Raw genomic sequence first — 22,186 nt, 5'->3', positions numbered from 1 at the left:
TCACCACAACCTCCACCTCCCAGGTTCAAGCAATTCTCCTGCCTCAGCCTCCAGAGTAGCTGGGACTACAGGTGCACGCCACCACACCCAGCTAATTTTTTTTCATATATATTTTTAACTAGAGACGGGGTTTCACTAAGTTGACCAGGATGGTCTCGATCTCCTGAACTTATGATCCGCCTGCCTAGGCCTCTCAAAGTGCTGGGATTACAGGTGTGAGCCACTGCACCCAGCCAATTTTTGTATTTTTTGTAGAGACAGGGTTTCCCTGTGTTGCCTAGGCTGGTCTCTTAGAACTCCTGGACTAGTTAGCCCAGCATGGTGGTACACACCTGCAGTCCCAGCTACTTGGGAGGCTGAGGCAGGAGAATCACTTGAGCCTGGGAGGCACAGGCTGCAGTGAACTGAGATTGCACCACTGCACTCCAGCCTGGGCAACAGAGCAAGATTCCATCAAAAAAAAAAAATACTCCTGGGTTCAAGTGATCCTCCCACCTCAGCCTCCCACGTTGCTGGGACCACAGGCACACACCACCACACCTGGCTAATTTTTGTATTTTTTGTAGAGACAGGGTTTCCCTGTGTTGCCCAGGCTGGTCTTTTAGGACTTTTGGACTCAAGTGATCCTCCCGCCTTGGCCTCCCAGTGTACTGGAATTACAGGCATGAGCTGCTGCATCATTAATATATAAATGCATCAAATGTATCGGGGATTCCAGTGCATTCTAAGAGGACCTGGACATGTTGGGATGTGCCCAGAACACTACTGGGCATGGGCCACCCATCTGCATTTGCAGGAGGACTGAAAAATATCCAGAGGGCAAAACCCTTTAGGAGCAGCCAGAAGCAGGCCCTAGAGGCAAGTAGGGCATCCAGGGTACAACATTTAAGGAGGCCCCACTCTCAGGAGCTGACCCTGCACTTTCACGAGCCTGAGAGAGAGGGCTTCCTTAAATTTCCCACTAACTCCTCCTTTGTCTCACCAAATCGCAGCCCTGGTAAGAAGCCAGAAGTGGCTGGGCTTGGTGGCTCATGCCTGTAATCCCAACACTTTGGGAGGCTGAGGCAGGCAGATCACCTAAGGTCAAGAGTTTGAGACCAGCCTGGCCAACATTGTGAAACTCTTTCTCTACTAAAAATACAAAAATTAGCCGGGTGTGGTGGCGGGTGCCTGTTAATCCCAGCTACTCGGGATGCTGAGGCAGGAGAATCGCTTGAACCTGGGAGGCAGAGGCTGCAGTGAGCCGAGATCACGCCACTGCACTCCAGCCTAGATGACAGAGCAAGACTATGTCTCAAAAACAAAACAAAACAAAACAAAAACAAAAAAGAAGCCAGATGTGTCCAGCTTGTTCCAGTGGTCAGAACTGGGGCACAGAGTTTTATCATAAGACCACATTGCAGCTACTAACTGGAGTAAAAAGAAAGAATTTACTACAGTGATGTAGCAGACATTTGTAATGCAATGTGAGTATTTTGTTGTACAGATGGGGGTGGGGTGTCTTGTTATGTTGCCCAGGCTGGTCTTGAACGCCTGGCCTCAAGTGATCCTCTCAACTCAGCCTTCCAAAGTGCTGGGACTACAGGTGTGAGCAAATTGCTGGGTCTTGATGAGGGTAAGGGTCATGTTCCAGGGTCAAAGTCCAGCTGAGAGTCATCATGAGGATCAGAGTGGGGGTCAGTGTCAGAGTGAGGATGAGGAGTGTGAGGCAAACATTCAAAGCCAGGGTCAGGGCGAGGGTCAGAGTCAGTTTCAGGGTCAAAGTTTATCACAGAGTGAGAAAGACTTAGTGCCGGGGTCAGGCTGAGTGTGTAGGTCAGGTTCAGCATAAGTTTCAGATTCACAGTAGGTTCAAGGACATGGTGAAGGTATGGATAAGGGTTCTTGTAGAGTCAGGGGGAGGTCAGGATCAGGGAGACCATAAGGGTCAAGTTAGGGTCAGTGGAAAGTAAGCAGCAGAGTCAGGGTCAGGCAAGGGTCAGATTTATGGTCATGATGAGGGTCATGGTGACATTAAGATTCCAGGCCAGGGGAGGGTCAAGTTGAGTGCCACTGTAGGGTTAGCTTCAATGTTCGGGTTGGGATTAAGGGTGAGGCTAAAATTGAAGGCAAAAGTGAGGGTCAGGGTCAAGTACAGAATCAGGGTCAGGGTGAGAACGAGATAGAATGTGTAAGGGACAGTAGGATCAGGGTCTGGTGAGTGTCATAGTCAGGTGCAAGGTGAGAGTGAGCACCAGGGTAAGGCTCAGGTGTGGAGGAAGGGGTGGTGTCAGAACGAGAGCAAGGTCAGAGTCAAGGTGACAGTATATGCTTCAGGGTCAAGAGTCATGGTTAAAGGCCAGGTGCAGTGCCTCACATCTGTATTCCCAGTGCTTTGGGAGGCTAAGGTGGGACTCTTGCTTGAGGCCAGGGGTTCAAGACCAGCCTGGACAACATAGTGAGACCCCCATCTCTACAAAAAATACAAAAAAAGAAAATAGCCAGGCATGATGGCATGCACCTGTGGTCCCAGCTACTCGGGAAGCTGAGGTGGGAGGATCACTTGAGCTCTGGAGGTCAAAGCTGCTGTGAGCCATGCTGGCACCACTGCACTACAGCCTGGGTGACAGAGCAAGACCCTGCGTCTTTAAAAAAAAAAAAAAAAAAAAAAAAAAAGAGTCATAATTATTATCACTGTCTAGGTCAAGTTGAGGATCAAGGGTCAGGGTCATAGTGAGGGTCAGAGTCAACATCATGCTTAGGGAATTGTCAGTGAAGGTCAAGTTCAGGGTAAAGGTCACGGTAGGATTCAGGTTGAGGGTCAGAGACAGGGTGAAAGTTAGGATGAGGTAAAGTTTAGGGTCCAATTCAGCATCAGGATCAATATAAGAATGAGAATGAGAGGCAATGTCAGTGTCAGAGTCAGGGTCATTGTGAAGGCAAGGTGTCCATTATGATCAGGAGCAAGGTGAGGCTACAGGTGAGGCCCAAGTTCAGGGTCAGCTCTAGGTCAGGTTCAATATCAGTGTCAGGATAAGGGCAGGGTTATGGCTATAATGTTTTACCATTTATTTACAATATTATTTCTAGTATTAATTCAGATACTGCTATCACAGCAAAGGAAGGTTATTCTTGCTAATTCTAATTTATTTTCCTTCAGGAACAGTAATGGATTTGGGGCACTCACTGCCTTAGTAATTTTATTATTATTATTATGAACCATCAGGTTCAGATCACCATCTCTGAAAAATCAAAATATTCTCAATTTTACTTCTTGTAGATTTACAACCAGTCACTTCGTTGATAGTAATGTGAGAGCAGAAAGTGCAGGTAACAGATTTTTCTGTCTTAAAAATATTTTTTGCAGCTTCTCAATTGCACAAGCTTATGGAATGGTCGGAATGGAGTTTCAATGTTGGAACTTCCCAGTGATAATCTTTTCTACCTTATACCTGTAATTGGTCATTTTCCTTTGAGCACCTGAGAAGTGGTTAGCTCAGCAGCTCCCATAGCTGAATAGTTATAAAGGTATGGAAAGTTCCTCTTCATGAATTGAGCCAAAGTGGCTTCTGACATTCTTTACAGCTAAGCTGAAAGACAAATACAGTGGTCGCTCCGTATCTGTGAGTTCCGCATCTGTGGATCCAACCAACCAAGGATGGTAAATATTTGGGGGGAAAAATGGATGGTTGCCTCTGTACCGAACAGGCTTTTTTTAATTGTCCTTACTCCCTAAATAATACAGTGTAACAACTATTTACATAGCATTGACGTTGTAGTCGGTATTATAAGTAATTCAGCCATGATGTGAAGTACACGAGAGGATGTGCATGGGTTACATGCAAACACTTCGCCATTCTGCATAAGGCACCGGAGCGTTGTGTTGTGTGCTCTTCTAGCGTCCCCCAGTCACCGTCTTCCACCCACGCACACCAGGCCAGGTTTCTCTTGCAAAGGTGAGGCGCCGACTACTGCCGCCTGAGCGGGCCCGGGTCCCCATTCACGGACTGAGATTTCCTGAGGGGTGCCGTGGAGAAGGCCCCAGCCTCTGCCTGGACCACCGACCCCACCCCAGAGGTGCTCGCAGCCTGCTTCCCTGGGAGGCGCCACTCCGCCGAGCTGGGTCTAGGGCCGACCACAACCTAGAGTTGGAAGCACCGCTGGGGACACTGAGCTGGTTCCCTTTCCACCCTGATCCAGGCTGCAGAGACCCAAAAAACAGCAGTCGGTTCACAAGTCCCAGAGGAAAACTTGCTGGAGGTTGACACTAGGAGCAATCCCTCTGGGCCCCAAACTTTTCCCGTGTTAGAGAGAACACGGAAAAGGTCCAGGGCGGCACCTTCCAGCTCCCCGCGCGCACCCTGAGCCGCCTCTGATTGGTGTGCGGCGCCTCCTAGCCGCGCCCCCGCTCCGCGCGCCCCCGCTCCCCCCGCCGGGTACCCCCCAACCCCCGCCCAGCCCCGCCCCGCCCCGCCGCACTTCGGCACCCCTCCGCTCACCCCCGGCCCGGCTCCGCACCCCGGGAACCCCCTCCCCCCGCGCGCCCCCGTACCGCGCACCCTTCCCGAGCGCCCTCCCCTCTGCGCCTGGAGGCTTTTCCTGGAGACTGCGACGCGGGTCTAACAGCTTCATTTCATTTTTAAAACGGTCTTGAGTCTGGCCGGGCCCTGGTTCCGCCCAGAGCCCTAAAATAGAGGCTTCGAGTCTGGAGGTCTGGGAGAAAGGGAGCCTAGACCGGGAATTGACCCGAGAAGCTTGGGGCGGGGGAAAGGCGGGCTCCTCTGCTTCCCAATCCTGGCATCTGCGCCCAGGGATGTTGGAGCCAAAGGGAAGGGGCTCCCTGGCTTGAAACCTAAGTGGCGCGCTGAAGGGTTCTCAAGATCCCTTACAACTCTAAATTCCTAAGATGCTCGGGCCTCGGGGGAGGTATTCTGCGGTAGTCAGAGTCCGAAGATCCTAGAATGTTGTTTGAGCTGGAGCTAAGGACAGGGGATTGAAAAGTCGAGGCGGTGGACCTGGCGCAGGATGAACAAGACTGGGAGACTTCCAGCAGTTTCCTCCTCGACAAGCAGGTCACAGGACAACGTCTGGAGGGCTTCTATCCCCCTTTCTTGTTTCTGCCACCCCCTCCCCCGCGCCTCCGCACTCTCTCTAGTCCTGCCTTCCTGGCCCTCATTCAGCCTGTTTTAGTTTAGAATCGCTGCCCAGTGTTCACTTAAGGCTGCTAACCTCTGCTCTAAGGAATTAAGCTTCCAAGAGCATATCTAAGAAGGAGGGCGGAAGGAAAGGGACCGACTGCCTCCACATGTCAGGTCAGACCATGAAAGAGAAGCCAGGAAGTCCAACAAAACCAGCACTGGTCTTTATTGAGGTGTCAGTGTAGAGTGGCGGGAGCACAGCCTAAGGACATGAAGGTCAGAGTTTCTCAGAGAGGAGGGGCTGGGTCCCTGGGCTAGGAGGAGAGCGGTGGGTGACTCCGGAGCTCATGAGACTTCAGGAAGTCCCTGTACTTGGCCAGGAAAGGGTTGGCCAGAGTGTTCAGCTCTTGCCGAAGCTCCTGCAGAGCCCTGTCTCGTTCTTGGGGCTCCCCTGTCACCTGCTGCCTGTAATAGTTGATGTAGAAGTTCATCCAGTCCTCCACCACAGTCACCATGTCTTCTTCAGAGATGAGAGGATCATTGAAGACCTGGGGGGTTGCGGAGAGGCAGTTGGCAAGGGAGAATGTGGTCAGCAGTGGGATTCAGGAATACCCAGAATAGTGCCACGGCACCAGCTCTCACATCCTCCTTCCTCTGCATTGTATCCCGTGTCTCTCATTGTTTCCAGCAATTCCACCATTACTTCATCAGCTCCAGTTATCCTCTGTTTTCTGCCCTCATCCTCCACTTCCCCAGCACCCCCCAGTCTCCAGGCCAGTCCTTTGAAACGAAAGCCTGAACTCACCTGCTGATTCAGCAGAGCGCCGAACTCCTGCCGTCCTGCAGAAATGAGATCCTTATTGGCCTTAAGAAGAGCCATCTGCCTGGGTAGAGAAAAGGGTAGAATTGACATATCCGTTTCCCTCCTCACTGGGTATTTCCCCCAGTCTGCTCCCGCCCCTTAAAAATTCCTCCTGCCCTGCAGGGCCACCTCCTTTCCAAAACCTTTCACATCCTGCTCTGCTCTGAGGTCACGATTTTCCCAGGTTGGGCTCACCTTCAGGTCTAACAGGGTGTATATGTCTCACCCACACTCTTGAGGGTGCGTGAATCGCTCTGTGCCAAGCTATAGATGTAGGCAATGAGTCAAATGTCAGCCTAAGATAGAAACGCCCTGCATCTAGGTCCTGAAAGAGGGTGATAGGTCATTCTGGGGAGGAGAAGAAGGGAGAGGCTTCCCTGAAGGTAGAAAGATAACAAGGCCAAAAAAAAAAAAAAAGATAAATGAGGAAACCCAGGAAACCAAGAATGCAAGAGTCAAACCAGGGACATGTCGTTGCCCTTGGCCCCATATTTAGTATCCAGGCTTGAAATTCTATGGAAATTGACATTTACTGAGCCTTATTACATGACGGAGGCTTTTGTGTAATCACAACGATGTGATGGCAATTATTCTCTCAATTCAGAGATGATGTATTAATAGCAGCTTGCATTACATCTATTCATTTGCGCCAAGCACTGTTTCAAACGTATAAAATATTTATCCTATAAAATTTCTTTTTAGACACATGTTGCAGATAAGCCATCTGTAAGCATGTAGACCGAACTCCACCATGCTGCACTCCACAAGAATGGAGATGAATAGCCGGGCGTGGTGGTGGGTGCCTGTAGTTTCAGCTGCTTGGGAATCTGAGGCACGAGAATCACTTGAACCCAGGAGGCAAAGGTTGCAGTGGGCCAAGATCACGCCACAGCACTCCAACAAGACGAAGGAGATGCATTTGTCTTCTTCACTACCCCGTCAACAGGTATCCAATAAAGCAGAAATACTCTTTTTCTTCTTTTTAAATATTTTTCCTGGTATTTTCCATTTTCAATAGATGTTTCTCAAATTTCAAAATCACTATATACTAATTTAAATAATTAAAACAATACAAAAACATACACTGAAAAACAATCATTTTTGCCCCCTCCAAAGTAACCAGCATTAAACATGGTATATTTCCTGTCACTTTTTTTTTCCATTCAAAACCCAACATTCATAGGTACCTATACACTCATAAAGTTTTGTTGATTTGCCTTTTTGGTTGTAGCATTTTAAAATCAATATACAGCAAAACTGACTTCCTTTTGGTGTACAATTTATTAATTTTTTTTTTTTTTTTTTTTTGAGAGGGAGTCTCCCTCTGTGGCCCAGGCTGGAGTGCAGTAACGCGATCTCGGCTCACTGCAAACTTTACCTCCCAGGTTCAGGCGATTCTCCTGCCTCAGCCTCCCAAGTAGCTGGGATTACAGGCGTGCACTACCACGCCTAGCTAATTTTTGTATTTTAGTAGAGATGGGGTTTCACCATGTTGGCCAGGCTAGTCTCGAACACCTGACCTCAAGTGATCCACCCACTTCCCAAAGTGCTGGGATGACAGGTGTGAGCCACTGCATCCGGCCTACAACCGCGGTTAAGATACAGAATGTTTCCATAACCCAAAAACCACTCCTTCATGTTACCCTTTTGTAGCCACCCCTCCCGTCACCCATAACTTCTGGCAACCACTTATCTGTTCATCACTACAGTTAAGTCTTTTTCAGGATGTCATATAAATGGAATCATACAGTCTGTAACCTTTGAGGCTGGCGTTTTTTGGTCAGCATGATGTTCTTGAACTCCATCCAAGTTATTGCAAGTGTCAGTGCACACAGTGCATTGTATGGACGCACTGTAGTTTGTTCATTCAGCCACGGAAGGACATCTAGATTGTTTGCACTTTGGGGCAAGTGTGAATAGAGTTGCTATAAACGTTTGTGTACAGGTTTCCATGTGAACATGTTTTCATTATATAGGGTGGCAAGTATGTGTTACCAGCCAGACACGGTGGCTCACATCTGTGATCCCAGCACTTTGGGAGGTCAAGGCAGGCGGATCACTTGAGGTCAGGAGTTCAAGACCATCCTAGCCAACATGGCGAAACCCCATCTCTACTAAAAATACAAAAATTAGCCAGACATGGTGGCATGCACCTGTAATCCCAGCTACTAGGGAGGCTGAGGCAGGAGAATCGCTTGAACCCAGGAGGCAGAGGCTTCAGTGAGCCAAGATCATGCCACTGAGCTCCAGCCTGGGTGACAGAGTGAGACCTTGTCTCTAAATAAATAAATAAATAAATAAATAAATAAATTTATTATCTTACAGACTTAGAAGTCAGAAATCTAAAATGAGACTCACTAGGCTAAAATTAAGTTGTCCTCTAGGCTGTGTTCCCCTTGGAGTCTCTGGAAAAGAGTTCTTTTTCTTTCCTCTTCTAGTCTGTAGAAGAACCCACGTTCTTTCACTCCTGGTCCCTTTCCAGCTTGAAAGTCAGCAGTGACCACTAGGTTCAGTCTTTCTCACATCACACCAGGCCGACTCTCTCCTGCATCCTTTCACTTCTAAATAACGTTTCTTAAATATTTCTTTAAAAATAATTCGTTACCAGGTGGGAAAGATCAAGATTCCAATGCCCTTTCAAAGCTCATTAAGGCAAAGTTTCATGAAGGCCTCTGGTACCTGCCAGGAAACTCACAGGAGATGGTGCTGCCTCAGATGTCTTAGAAGGCCGTGCTGCCATGAGCACATCTAGCATTGAAGCCACGCACAGTAGCTCATGCCTGTAAGAGGCAGAGACGGGAGGATCGTTTGAGCCTGGGGGTTCAAGACCAGCCTGGACAACATAGTGAGACTCCATCTGTTAAAAAAAAGAAAAGAAAAAACTTCTAATTTTGTTCATTCCTCAAAATTTCCTGGCACAGTTGGAACTAATCCAACTCGCTGGACTATAATGAATTTCAGGGTAACATTAGTGAGATATGAAGAATTGAAGTCTCTTCCCTCAACCCAGTGTCTTGAGAATAGCAGGGGAAACTGATTCCCTCCGAGCATGCTAGATGAGTCAATGAAGGAAGGGTTGAATGTGAGGTTACAAAAACACATTTGCTAAAGAATTGTAGAAAACCAGGATCACAAACTCCTTCTGCAACAGAAAAATAAAGCACTGCTGATTTACAGAGGAATTCACAACTGGTGAGGTCTCTTAAATTAAGAAACCTAATAGGAACTCCCTCATCGAGGCAGGCTCTGCTTCAGCTGAACAAGAAATTAGCCCAGGGAGGAAAAGGGAACTGTTTGGACTTCCAGGAAGGCCTCTCCTTCCACTGAGAGGACTGCAATGAAGACCTCAACCATCAGGGAAAGAAGAGCCTCCTCCAGAAATCTGATTGGAATTGATGACACAAATTCCACTCTCAGTCAACACAAAACCCTCACTTGCTCGTGGCGGTACCAGGTTAGAGTCAGGGCAAAAAGGTTGTAGATTTCGTGTTACGTGGTTTCCCCTGTGAACGTTTTGGGAGGGAGGTGAGAGCTGAACTGGTTAGGTGGAACCTTGGTCTTATTTCCTGGAGATGTGACGTTTTGGGGACCTGTTCCTGCTGTGACTGGCACAGCAATCAGGACCTGCAGCCACCAGAGTGTCCCAGGGCTGGGGAGGAGACAGGGGCCTTGCACATCTGAAGGTCAGCATCTGGGCAGTGTGGCTACTAGCAAGAGGGAGGAGCTTGCTCTGGATCCATTTGGGAGAGACTCGTCCCTTTCTCCTCTTTTGCCCCACCCCCGGGACGCTTTCCTGTCCCTGACTCCCACTTGACTTTGTTTTCACTGATTGGAACTTAGCTCAGAAAATGGAGGGGGCTGAAGGTATGAGTTATGGGCAGGGGAATTTAAGTTTGGGAATTTAAGTTTGAGGCTCCCTTGATATTGGCACTACCAGCCACACCTGCAGCCACATGAGGGTCCCAGTGCTGGGGCAGAGGGCAGTGAGATTGGCCAGGAACCAGAGTCTCCTGGGGACTCGAAGATACCTGCCCCACACATCCTGAGGGTGCTGAGGGAGACCCAGCCGAGATCAGCTGTACTCCTGGGTAGTCGAGAGCAGGCCCTGGGGGAACCCAGCCCACCCAGGAAGGATGCCCAGAGTGGCTTAGTGTGCACCTCCCACTTCTGCCTCTCCTTTGTCAGTGCAAGCAAGACTGGGGGTCAGGAGTTACAGCTGCCAGAGTCCAGAACGGGCCCCTCCTCCCCAGCAATGTGGGTGGGGTCAGGGACCTCAGGTCAAATTCAAGGAAAATCTTCAAGCCACGTGGTGTAGAGCCAAAGCTAAAGAGGCCACCCTAATAATAGACAGCGGCAGCCCCTTACAAACATGCTCAGACTCATAGGATCTCAAAATGCAATTCTCCACAGTAGAAAGGACATCTACCCTAACAGAAGACTGCACTCCTAGAAAAACTGGGGTCATCTGGCCCATTATTTGAAGGTAGACCTGTATGTTCAAATTATGTTCATAGAATAAAATTCATGACATGAACATTTTCTTTGGAAAGAAACATCCCGGAAATGGCTCCTGGAGCCTAAAACATCCTGTGGCACTTCCTTGAGGGCATGTACGTCATGACTGCTAAAATTATGAGGAGAACCGAGTCTTATTTCTCTACTGGTAAATAGAACAAATGGAGACAAGGCCTGGGCAGCCCCATTGTATGTTTCAGGAGGAAAAGTAATGTCAGCTAGGGATTAGACTTTCAGATAATCTTTCCTTTAATGGTCTTCAAATTCTTTCATCCCATCCCTCTAAAGAATCTTTGTGTTCACTCCCACACAAGTTTTGTAGACATTTATTTTTGCCTCATACATTTAAATCATAGCAAAGGCTTTTAACTGTGACAGGATCCAAACACATTTAAACAAACCGCGCATCAGTCTTGTGAATGTGTCCAACACAATGTTAACGGAGTGGTGATTTGGCCCTGACCACTATATATTTTTTTAAAAACCAAACAAGTTCTTCCTTAGCAGCTGGGAGTTTCACAACACTCCTTTTACTTCTCGAACTTGTATTTCTCTTCCACTACCCCCACTTAAGTTGATCCTAAGATAACTCACATGCTTTCATGCTTGTGAGTATTTTGTTCAGTCTCATTCTACTTACTTGCAACTTCTCTCATTCGTTGTGGCTTTCTGTTGGTCTCTCTGTCTCACTCTCTCTCTGTATAGATACATGGATGGATAGCTCTGACACACATATTCAAGAGGAAATTTATATATCTATATATCTATATATATATATAAACATATATAGACACATATTTAGTAAAATGCAGTTTGCCAAAGTGAATGTTTCAAATTTTAATAAATAGTTATGAAACAGAAATTCCAATTGTATTGGAAATAAATCCTCTGATCAGCTGGAGGCATAGAATTGAGGGAATTGTTGAAGGGTCCCCATTCTGGTGGTCTGGGACGATGCCCCTTGTAAGTCAGGCAGGTGAGGTTGGCAAGCAGGAGAAGGAAGGAAGCGTGAGAAGGGTCTGGGAGCAGGGATTCCCCTGGACACAGTTTCTGGGTCTAGTTGATTTTGAGAATGAGTGAGTATGGACTTCAAAGATCTGGAATTTGATTCTCTAAAACTTCCCAGGACAGCACACCCACTGGAAGGGTTCTTCCTGCTCATCTCAGGACCATGGTGCTCTGACTGCAGGGGTCTCTGAAATACCTGGATTACTAGGAGACAGCGGAATTCTCACTACTGCTTCTGCTTTGGGGAACTCCACCCCACACTGCAGAGCAGAGGAGAGTGAAAAGGTTAGATAACATGGAGTGTCAATTCAGACGTGGTTTGGCCCTCATAGATGCCATTCTGCGGCTATCAGGAGCCCCCGCCACACTGAAAACCCTAATCCGAATCAAGGAAACCAAGCTTCAGTGGATGTGGGGAGCTGGAGACAGGTGAGATGCAGGGGGATTGTTACCAAAGGCATAATCGGGCATGTGCCACCAACGTCTCTTGTTGTGGACTTGGTTGAGAGTAGACAGCAGTGGTGTAACTGACGGCAGAGCAGACAGATCATCCAGGGTGAGCAGCCACTGTGGACTGAGCTTGACTTGGCTCTTTCTGGGCTCTGGTGAGGGGGATCTCAGTAGGAAACCCCACAAGGGTGGATCCTGGAGACAGCATCCAGGCTGGAGTATTTGGGGGTATGGGGGGCAAACTAAGCTGGGGTTCCCACAGGAGCCAGTTAAGGTGTAGGCTGGGCTGGCAGCTGGATCTGTGAATTGTACAAGGGACCCTGTTTGGTCACTGAAAAGAAAGGCCTCACCCGCTTTGATTTCAAAGTGATTCCCCACCCCTCTTATTTGTAGTATTCAGGGGCATGCTCATGAGGTTGAAGAGTTTGTAAATGTGCTTTGCAAATCATTTGAAACTGACCTTCTTATAGCAACTGTATTTAACATCTAGTATGGAAAATAGGACCTATGAGACACCTTCTTTCCAACCAGAGAAGCGGAGTTGAAGGTCCCCTATTTCGCTTACAAAGTGACAACTGCATGTTTGGAAGGTCAGCCCCATGTGTGACCTATGTAGCTTAGAAAGACTGTAGCATCCTGAGGACAGGACAGCCATCCCGAAGCTCGCTCTGGGAGTAACTCTGGCTCTGACACTTCATTAGAACTTCCCCTATACTTTGTGAACTTAACATAGTTGTTTTGCCAACCGGAATTTTGAAACTGATGTTTATATACTTAAAAGGTTTTTGCTTGTTTGTTTTGAGACATAGTCTCGCTCTGTCACTCAGGCTGGAGCGCACTGACACAATCTCAGCTCATGGCAACCTCCACCTCCCAGGTTCAAGCAATTCTCCTGCCTCAGCCTTCTAAGTATCTGGGATTACAGGCACCTGCCACCACGCCCAGCTAATTTTAGTATTTTTAGTAGAGATGGGGTTTCACCATGTTGGCCAGGCTGGTCTCCAGCTCCTGACCTCAAGAGATTCACCCACCTTGGCCTCCCAAAGTGCTGGGATTACAGGCATGAGCCACTGCACCAGGCCTTAAAAAGGTTTCTTTAATCAACCAAAACTTTTAAAATTGACTTGATAAAAATTTTGTGGTGGAAAAAGATGTAGATTAGTATTTAGAAGACCGTTCTGTGCACCTAAACCCTCCTCACTGGACATGGCTGGTTACTATGAACACTGTGAGAATGAAGGACACTATCTCTGTGGCAACAAAACACGTGAGGAGACAAAGGCTCAGCTACATATTTATGGGCTGTGGTCTCCAATGAGACACCCCAAATCGACATTTCTACTTTTGTCACTGCTGTCTTATTGTAATTAAAATTGTAAAATAGTTTCACACATTTTATTCTATTTTAAAATGTGTATTCCACTCATTTCTATTTCTATTCATGAATCAACAGTACACTGTTTTAATTCCCATGTTTTCTTTATTTTGTTTTATTTATAAATATTTATAAAATGTTTATAAAAATAATTTTTTTTTCCTATGGAGTCTTGCTTTGTCACCCAGGCTGGATTGCAGTGGCGTGATCTCAGCTCTCTGCCTCCCGGGTGCAAGCAATTCTCCTGCCTCAACCTCCTGAGTAGCTGGGATTACAGGTGCCCGCCAAGACCCGGCTAGTTTTTGTATTTTTGGTAGAGACAGGGTTTCACCATGTTGGCCAGGGTGGTCTCAAACTCTTGACCTCAGGTGATCTACTTGCCTTAGCCTCCCAAAGTGCTGGAATTACAGGCGTGAGCCACCGTGCTGGGTCCCCATGTTTTAATAATATATGACAGGGGAAGTCACTCTTTTTTTTTTCATTTCAAATTGTTCATGGATTTTTTTGTTTACTTTTCATAGCAATGTATTTTTTAAATCTTCAGAACTCAAGTACATGATATTATATTTGGGTCAAACTCAAGATATAAATTTATTCATAGATTATTGACTTCTCAATATTGTTGAACTTTCCTACCCAAACATTTGGTGTCATTATTTTTCATCTGTATAAGTCTATTTTCATGTTTTTCAGAAATCTTTTACACTAATTTCTTACTAAATTTATTAAACATAATTTTCTGTAGAATTCTGCCAATCTTTTTGCATTGATGACCATAGTCACATGACATTCTCATTCATTCTATTAATGTGATTAATTTCATTAATGAATTTCTTAATATTGAATCATACTTCCTTTTATAACATAAAAGGCGATTGATTATGCATTAATATACTGATGCAATAGTTTCTAATACTTAATATTTTACTCTTAAATGTATATGTCACCAGGCACAGTGGTTCATGCCTGTAATCCCAGCACTTTGGGAGGCTGAGGGGGGGCAGATCACCTGAGGTCGAGAGTTCAAGACCAACCTGACCAACATGGAGAAACCCCATCTCTAATAAAAATATAAAATTAGCTGGGCATGGTGGCACATGCCTGTAATCCCAGCTACTCGGGAGGCTGAGGCAGGAGAATCACTGGAACCCAGGAGGCAGAGGTTGCAGTGAGCTGAGATCGTGCCATTGTACTCCAGCCTGGGCAACAAGAGCAAAACTCCGCCTCAAAAAAAAGAAAAAGTATATGTCCTATTTGTCTATAGTATTCTATATGGCTAAATCTAGGCAAGGTTCTGGTATCACCTTTACATACCCTTCCTAAAAACTATTTTAGGAAATATTTACCTCTCTATAACTCTTGAGTAGTTTAACTAGCATTAATTTATTGATTACTTTATCGGTAGAATTTCCCTCTCAACTACATAAACTTGGTGCTTGTGTGTGGGGGGAAATTCCTTATTAAATACCTTTGTTTGTTCTATCAATATTGTTCAGTTTAGAGTCTATCTCTATTGAGTTAGATTTTGATAAAACGTATATTCCAAACACACACACACACAAACACACTTACGTATATATGCAATCTACATGTGCGTATCAACTTGTGTTGAATTACACAGATGTCTCTATTTTGTCAATGTTGAACCTCACATTCTTCCTGGCACTGTAATCTGTTGACAAATCCTTCTCAGGTTACTTGGGTGATCCCATTTGTCTGTTTATAATTCAATGATTGCTCATTTAAAGAATTTGGGGAGTAACAGAAAATTAGAGTTTCAGCAAAAACACATCCCAAGAGGCACAGAATCCAGCACCCACCGTGCTTCATTGTCATCCCCTTCTGTCTCAGACTCCGCATTTTCTGCTCACTCCAGGACAGCCCCTGTCTGCCTCAAAGGATCATGGAAAAGCAGAGCCTCTCGAGGCACTGTCATCTCTCTGGAGTGCTGCAAGGAAGTTGTCATTGTTTTTGGTCATTGTAACTGGGACAAAGTTTTTCAAAAATATTTTCAATTCCTCAAGTGTGTACTGTCATTGCTGCCCCAGGTGAAAGTATAATTACAGTTCTGTGGGGAGGTGAGGTCACAGGATCCCGAGACCATATCTCTGACCTGGCCGCCTCCCTCCACACCCTCACTGGCCTTCCTGACAGTCACTGAGTTCCACAGCCCGGCAGCAGGGAGGCACCTGGTGGGTGTGTTACATTTTGATCTATGAGAGAGCGCCTGCAAGGGGAGGAAGTGTATCAGGAGGTGGGGGAAATGCTCTAGTGTGGAAAGGGGACTTCACTGGGCCAGAAACTGACCAGTGCCAAGGCCGTGTGGGGAAAAGAAATAATTGCTGGGTCATGGGCTAAATTGTGGAGAGGGAGCAAAGTTCTAAGAACATGAGCCAGTCCCCAACTGTGGCTCATTTGTGTCATTGTTGGTTTTTGAGGCAACAGGCCAAAAATCTGTTGTTTCTTTTTGCTTTGTTTTGTTTTATTTGAGACAGGGTGTGGCCTTGTCACCCAGGGTACAGAGGGACCATCTCAGCTTACTGCAACCTCCACCTACCAGGTTCAAGGGGTTCTTGTGCCTAACCCGCCTGAGTAGCTGGGATTACAGGCATGCACCAACATGCCTAGCTAATTTTTTTTGTATTTTTCATAGGTTGGTCTCGAACTCCTGACCGCCTGCCTCGGCCTCCCAAAGTGCACCATGCCTGGCCCCCAAAATCTGTTTTTGTTTATCTTTCTTGTCTAAGATCTCCTTACCCGTAAATTGGGAATAATGGGTTTTTTAAAAAGTTTTGTAGTTTAAGTTGGAAATTAATCCACTAGTTGTTCTATCAATTCCACAAGAGTCAGAAACATTTCTAGGATAAGTGGAAGCATTTCTACCATTCCTTCATACCTGTGATAATGTATAAGATGTAGCTGATTAAATTATCTTACTCTTTTTCAAAAGTATTAAATATAGGGCTTTAACCTACTCTGGACATACGAAGTACCTAATGCAGACTGTGATGGGTGGTGACAGGAAACATCTGGTCCCTGAGAATGATGAAAAGACCATATTCTTTCATGAAGCCAGGGGAGGAGCGGTCAAGGAAACGTATCTTGGTGACCTTAGGTTTTCATATGAGAACAAAACTCATGGACTTCAGTAGTTTTCATAAGTAAGTTATTTGGTAATATTTACTCTGTCTTTAGAAATGTTCTAAAGCCATTCTTTGGCTCAATACTCAGTAACACTTAATTCAGTGAATAATTTTCCCTACCTCGAGTTTTCCTTTTACATAATATACTTATGTTTTAATATATATAACAATTCTGACATTGAAATACTCTTTTTTTTTTTTTTTTTTTGAGATGGAGTCTTGCTCTGTCACCCAGGCTGGAGTGCAGTGGCATGATCTCGGCTCACTGCAGCCTCTGCCTCCCGGGTCAAGTGATTCTCCTGCCTCAGCCTTCCAAATAGCTGGGACCACAGGCGTGCGCACCACCACGCCTAGCTAATTTTTTCATTTTTAGTAGAGATGGAGTTTCACCATGTTGGGCAGGCTGGTCTCGAACTCCTAACCTCAGGGGATCCACCTGCCTCGACCACCCAGAGTGCTGGGATTACAGACATGAGCCACCGTACCCAGCCTGCCCATCTCTATTTTTTAAAAAATAAAAATTTATTCTTTCCACAAATAGGTATTTGGACCCTACTTCGTGCTAGGCACTGATACAAAGCCCTGGAAATAGATTAGTGCTCCTGGATCTTATGATCATTAGGGGAAGCGACAAGATGAGTGGCAGGGGTGAGGTTCGAGAGATGGGGCAGGGACAGATCTGCAGAGCTTTGTTTGCTCTGACAAAAAGTTCGGGTTTTATTTTCAAGTATGAAGAAAAGCCATTGAAGGGTTTGGAGGAGAATGTTGCAATCTCCTTCCATAAAAGTAATGAGAAGCCACTGTGAGGTGTTTTTGTTGTTGTTTTTGAGACAGAGTCAAGTTCTGTCGCCCAGGCTAGAGTGCAGTGGGACAATTTGGCTCACAGCAAGCTCTGCCCCCCAGGTTCAAGCGATTCTCCTGCCTCAGCCTCCCAAGTAGCTGGGATGACAGGCTAGTGCCACCACGCCCGGCTAATTTTTCTATGTTCAGTAGAGATGGGGTTTCACCATGTTGGCCAGGCTGGACTCAATCTCCTGACCTCAAGTGATCCACTCACCTCGGCCTCTCAAAGTGTGGGGATTACAGGCGTGAGCCACTGTGCCCAGCCCACTGAGAGGTTGTAAACCAGGAAGTTGGAAGCTGTGTGGAGAGGGACTGCAGGAGGCAGAAATGGAAGAGGTGAAATCAACTAGGGGAAAGTCAAGGGGCTGAGAGCTTGGAGTATTCTGCCCCGTGCTTGATATACCGGTGATCTTTGAAAACACGGGTTTGAACTGGGCAGGTCCACTTATAATGTGGATTTCTTTCAACCAAATACAGATCAAAAATACAATAATGGCTGGAAGTGGTAGCATGCACCTGTAATTCCAGCTACTCAGGAGGTGAGATGGTAGGATCACTTGAGCCCAGGAGGTCAAGGCTGCAGTGAGCCATGATCACACCCCTGCACCCAGCCTGGGTGACAGAGTGAAACTCTATCTCCAGAAAGAAGAAAGGAAGAAGGGAGGAAGGGAGGAAGGGAGGGAAGGAGGAAGGAAAGGAAGAAGGAAGGGAAGGGGGAAAGGAAGGAAGGGAAGGAGGGAGGAAAGGAAAAGAAGGGAGGGAGGGAGGGAGGGAGGGAGGGGAGAACAGAGCAAGAAGAAAAGAAAGGATACCAACATTTTTACTTATTCAGTTAAATAACAAAAGGAAAAGGAAAGAAAGAAAATACAGCAGGCCAGATGCAGTGGCTCACGCCTCTAATCTCAGGACTTTGGGAGGCCAAGGCGAGTGGATCATGTGAGGTCAGGAGTTTGAGACCAGGCTAACCAACATGGTGAAACTCGGTCTGTACTAAAAATACAAAAATTAGCCAGGCATGGTGGTACATGCCCGTAATCCCAGCTACTTGGGAGGCTGAGGTAGGAGAATCACTTGAACTCAGGAGGCGGAGGTTGCAGTGAGCCGAGATTTTGCCACTGCTCACCAGCCTGGGCAACAAGAGCGAAACTCTGTCTTAAAAATTAAAAAAAGCAAATACAGTAACGGAGGGATGCAAAAGCCACATATATGCAGAGCCAACTGCAAGATGAGTGTGTGCAGGTTTTGGTATACTCCAGGGTCCGGGAACCAATTCCCCAACTATAACAAGAGACAACTGCACTGTCAAATGATAGGATTTAGGTGCAGGCCCTCAAGAGACCTCATGAGGTAGAGAAATGTTACAGGCCGAAAGAATGAGGGTCATGATCAACTCAGTATACCACTGGAGGCTATATGAGTAAACAACAAACGGTTTCTTATAAATGCAGAATGTTGGCAAACTGACAAACTGCATCTGCCACCCAGAAGGAACACTGAGGGCAGTCATGCCCCAAGCACAGTGTTTCTTGCAAATTAGGTACATCTGAAGCCTGTTAATAATAATATGAACCTGTTATCAGTTAAGCAGCCAACTGATCATTACCTCCTCCTCCCTGCTCTTGCTACCCAATAAATACGAAGGGCTGTGGAAGCTCAAGGGCTGCTCACTAGAAGCAGGGAGCTCTCTTCTTCTTCCCCTGGACCCTTCCTTTAAAACAGTTTCTTTTTCTTTAAGTTTTCATTTTCTACCTTCATCCCTTCATTCAGTCTTGTAATGAGGGTCTCAAGGAGTAGTGGCAGTAACTGCTGTAATGACGGTCTCAAATAGTAACAATAGTAACTGTCATAGTGATGTTCTCAAGTAGTAACAGTAGTACAGTAGTAACTGTCATAACTGTCATAGTGAAGGTCTCAAGTAGTAACAGTAGTAATATCGTAGTGAAGGTCTCAAGTAGTAACAGTACTAACTGTTGTAATGATGGTCTCAAGTAGTGACGGTGGCTTTCAGCCCCAGAGAAAGGGGAACTATCACTCATCTCTTTGTCAAGCCACCTATCTGCACACTCGGGTCACAGGGAAGTGTATGATGGGGTCCTTGCCCTCAGGCACTTACAGTCCACTTGGGAAGACAGGACATCGATACCTAACAAAAGCAAATGCAAACTGGCTCCAGACAGCATAGGCTGAGGGCTAAGTAAATGCTACAACAAACAGGGCTGTCATGGTCTCTGAGTAGGGAGAGGTCAAGGTGGACAACGGTGATCAGTAGAGCTGCGGTGGGTTCATAATTAATGTGACCGTATATTCCCGTTTGCCCGAAACAGCTCCACTGCAGACCTGTTTTCCCAACACAATTATTACCAGTGCTTCCTTTAATGACCCTCTCAAAAGTCCTGGTTTGCACAATAAATTATATAGTGACACTAGTCATGAAGGCCACCTGCCTCACATGGAGCCAAATGCCTCACATTTGAACACTTGATATTATCTGCAAATAAGAACCAACACCTAAACAGTATGTACTATGTGCTAAATACTTTAAGAGTTTTGCACATACGATATGACTTTTTTTTTTTTTTTTTTTTGGCGACAGAGTCTTGTTCTGTCGCCCAGGCTGCAGTGCAGTGGTGCAATCTCGGCTCACTGCAACCTCCGCCTCCCAGGTTCAAGCAATTCTCCTGCCTCAGCCTCCCGAGTAGCTGGAACTACAGGCGCCCACCACCACACCTGGCTAATTTTTGTACTTTTAGTAGAGATGGGGTTTCACCATGTTGGCCAAGATGGTCTTGATCTCTTGACCTCGTGATCCGCCCACCTCGGCCTCCCAAGGTGCTGGGATTACAGGTATGAGCCACCGCACCCAGCCATGACATGACTCTTAATTCTCGTTCTAACTTTGTGTGGTAGGTACTAGTATTATTTCCATTTTACCATTTCCATTTCGTCTTTCAGAAGAAGAAACTGAAAGACAGAGAGATACGTAACATGCCCAAGATCTCACAGCTACAATCCTGGACAGAACCTACATTCACAGCAAGGCCCTCTGATGGAATTCATTCAAAGATGTTTGCCCCAGAGTCCTATCCACTCACAGAAGCTAACCTTTCAAATATAACACAACGCTTGTAGCCCTTCTATCTTTCACTGTACCAGGAAATTCAAAATTATTTTGAAAAGATAATTTCTTGACAGTGTTATAAGCTAAATGGAAAATAAGAATTAAACATTAAATTTCTGCCAAGCACGGTGGCTCATGCCTATAAGCCCAGCACTTTGGGAAGCTGAGGTGGGCGGATCACTTGAGCCCAGGAGTCTGAGACCAGCCTAGGCAGCATAGAAAAACACTGCCTCTACAAAAATAAAATACAAAAATTAGCTAGCCATGGTGGCACATGCTTGTGGTGCCAGCTACTCTGGAGGCTAAGGCGGATCGCTTGAACCCTGGAAGTTGAGGCTGTAGTGAGACTGTAGTGTGATCGCACCACTGCACTCTCTGGGTGACAGAGAACCTGTCTTTGAAAAAAAATAAATAAATTTATTCAACTACCTCTCTACAATGCCCTCCAATATATACCAGTATATTCTTTAATCTCAAGAGCCTTGGGAGGCCAAGGTAGGAGGATCGCTTGAGGCCAGGAGTTCGAGACCAGCTTGGGTAACACAGTGAGATCCCATCTCTACAGAAAATTTTAAAAGTTAGCCAGGCATGGTGGTGCATGCCTGTAGTCCCAGCTACTTGGGAGGCTGAGGCAAGAGGATCACTTGAGCCCAGGAGTTTGAGGCTGCGGTGGAGCTATTATTGTACCACTGCACTCCAGCCTGGGTGACAGAGGAAGACCCTGTCTCATTCATTCATTCATTCATTCATAGATAGATAGATAGATAGATAGATAGATAGATAGATAGATGGAATAAAAAATAAATCTTAACCCTAAGGATGAAGAAGAGCTTGGCCTACAATGTCCTGTAGTTTGGCCCCTAACTCCCTAGCAGCCCTTTCCCCACACCCCTTGTGCTCTAGACTTCTGCCGCACTGGCCTTTGTTGGATGTTAGGTACCATGCTCCCTCCCCACTCAGGATGGGCTGCTCCTTCTTTCCAGAAAATTATTTTCCCATCATAATCAAGTTAACTCTTACTCTAGATCTCAGCTAAATACACTCTTCCTCAAAAAAAAAGTTTCCCAACTGGCCTCAGTGGCTTATGCCTATAATCCTAGCATTTTGGGAAACCGAGACGGGAGGCCTGGGCAACACAGAGAGACCCCATCTTAAATTTTTCTTAAAAAGTTTCCCTTGGCCGGGCACAGTGGCTCATGCCTGTAATCCCAGCACTTTGGGAGGCGAGGTGGGCAGATGAGTTGAGGCTGGGAGTTCAAGACCAGCCTGGCCAACATGGCAAAACCCCGTCTCTACTAAAAATACAAAAATTAGCTGGGTGTGGTGGTGCAGCCTTGTAATCCCAGCTACTCGGGAGGGTGAGGCAGGTGAATCAGTTGAACCCAGGAGGCGGAGGTTGTAGTGAGCCAAGACTGCGCCACAGCACTCCAGCCTGGGTGACAGAGGGAGACTCTGTCTCAAAAAAAAAAAAAAAAGTTTCCCTTGATTCCATTGATTAGTTCAATTCTCCTTCTAAAAGCCCTCATATTAAATAGCATGTACCCCCTACAGCAATTGAAATAGTGCCAACTTTGCATTTATTTGTATGATTTGATCAATATCCTTCCCTAATATAAGTTCCAGAAGACCAAGACCCATGTTTGTTTTTGCTCACTATCCCAATGAGCACATAATAGGTAGCAACAGATATTTGTAGAAGAAACTGGCAAACCATTGGTAAAAAAAGATAACAAACACAGAGTCAATGACAAAATC

The 22,186-nt window shown here is 46.2% G+C and overlaps 1 protein-coding gene across 3 annotated transcripts; it reads right to left on the bottom strand.

The window, feature by feature from the left end:
- Positions 1-5,319: 5,319 nt before the first annotated feature.
- AHSP (alpha hemoglobin stabilizing protein) lies at positions 5,320-6,301 on the bottom strand. Of its 3 annotated transcripts, none has more exons than XM_015126030.3 (3): positions 6,175-6,301; positions 5,923-6,001; positions 5,320-5,665 (listed from the first exon to the last, which is right to left on the bottom strand). In XM_015126030.3, the coding sequence occupies exons 2-3, from the start codon at positions 5,995-5,997 to the stop codon at positions 5,432-5,434; spliced, it is 309 nt and encodes a 102-aa protein (XP_014981516.2). In that variant the 5' UTR covers positions 5,998-6,001; positions 6,175-6,301; the 3' UTR covers positions 5,320-5,431. The 3 variants fall into 3 exon arrangements, with proteins under 3 accessions (XP_014981516.2, XP_001113388.2, XP_014981518.2); XM_001113388.5 differs by having other exon boundaries at positions 5,923-5,997; positions 6,175-6,248; XM_015126032.3 differs by having other exon boundaries at positions 6,123-6,199.
- Between the last annotated feature and the right edge of the window lie 15,885 nt (positions 6,302-22,186).

The sequence above is a fragment of the Macaca mulatta genome, chromosome 20, assembly GCF_049350105.2.
Source record: "Macaca mulatta isolate MMU2019108-1 chromosome 20, T2T-MMU8v2.0, whole genome shotgun sequence".
Taxonomy (NCBI): domain Eukaryota; kingdom Metazoa; phylum Chordata; class Mammalia; order Primates; family Cercopithecidae; genus Macaca; species Macaca mulatta.
The sequence above is the reverse complement of the archived record's forward strand: the minus strand, read 5'-3'. Positions and strand labels throughout refer to the sequence as shown.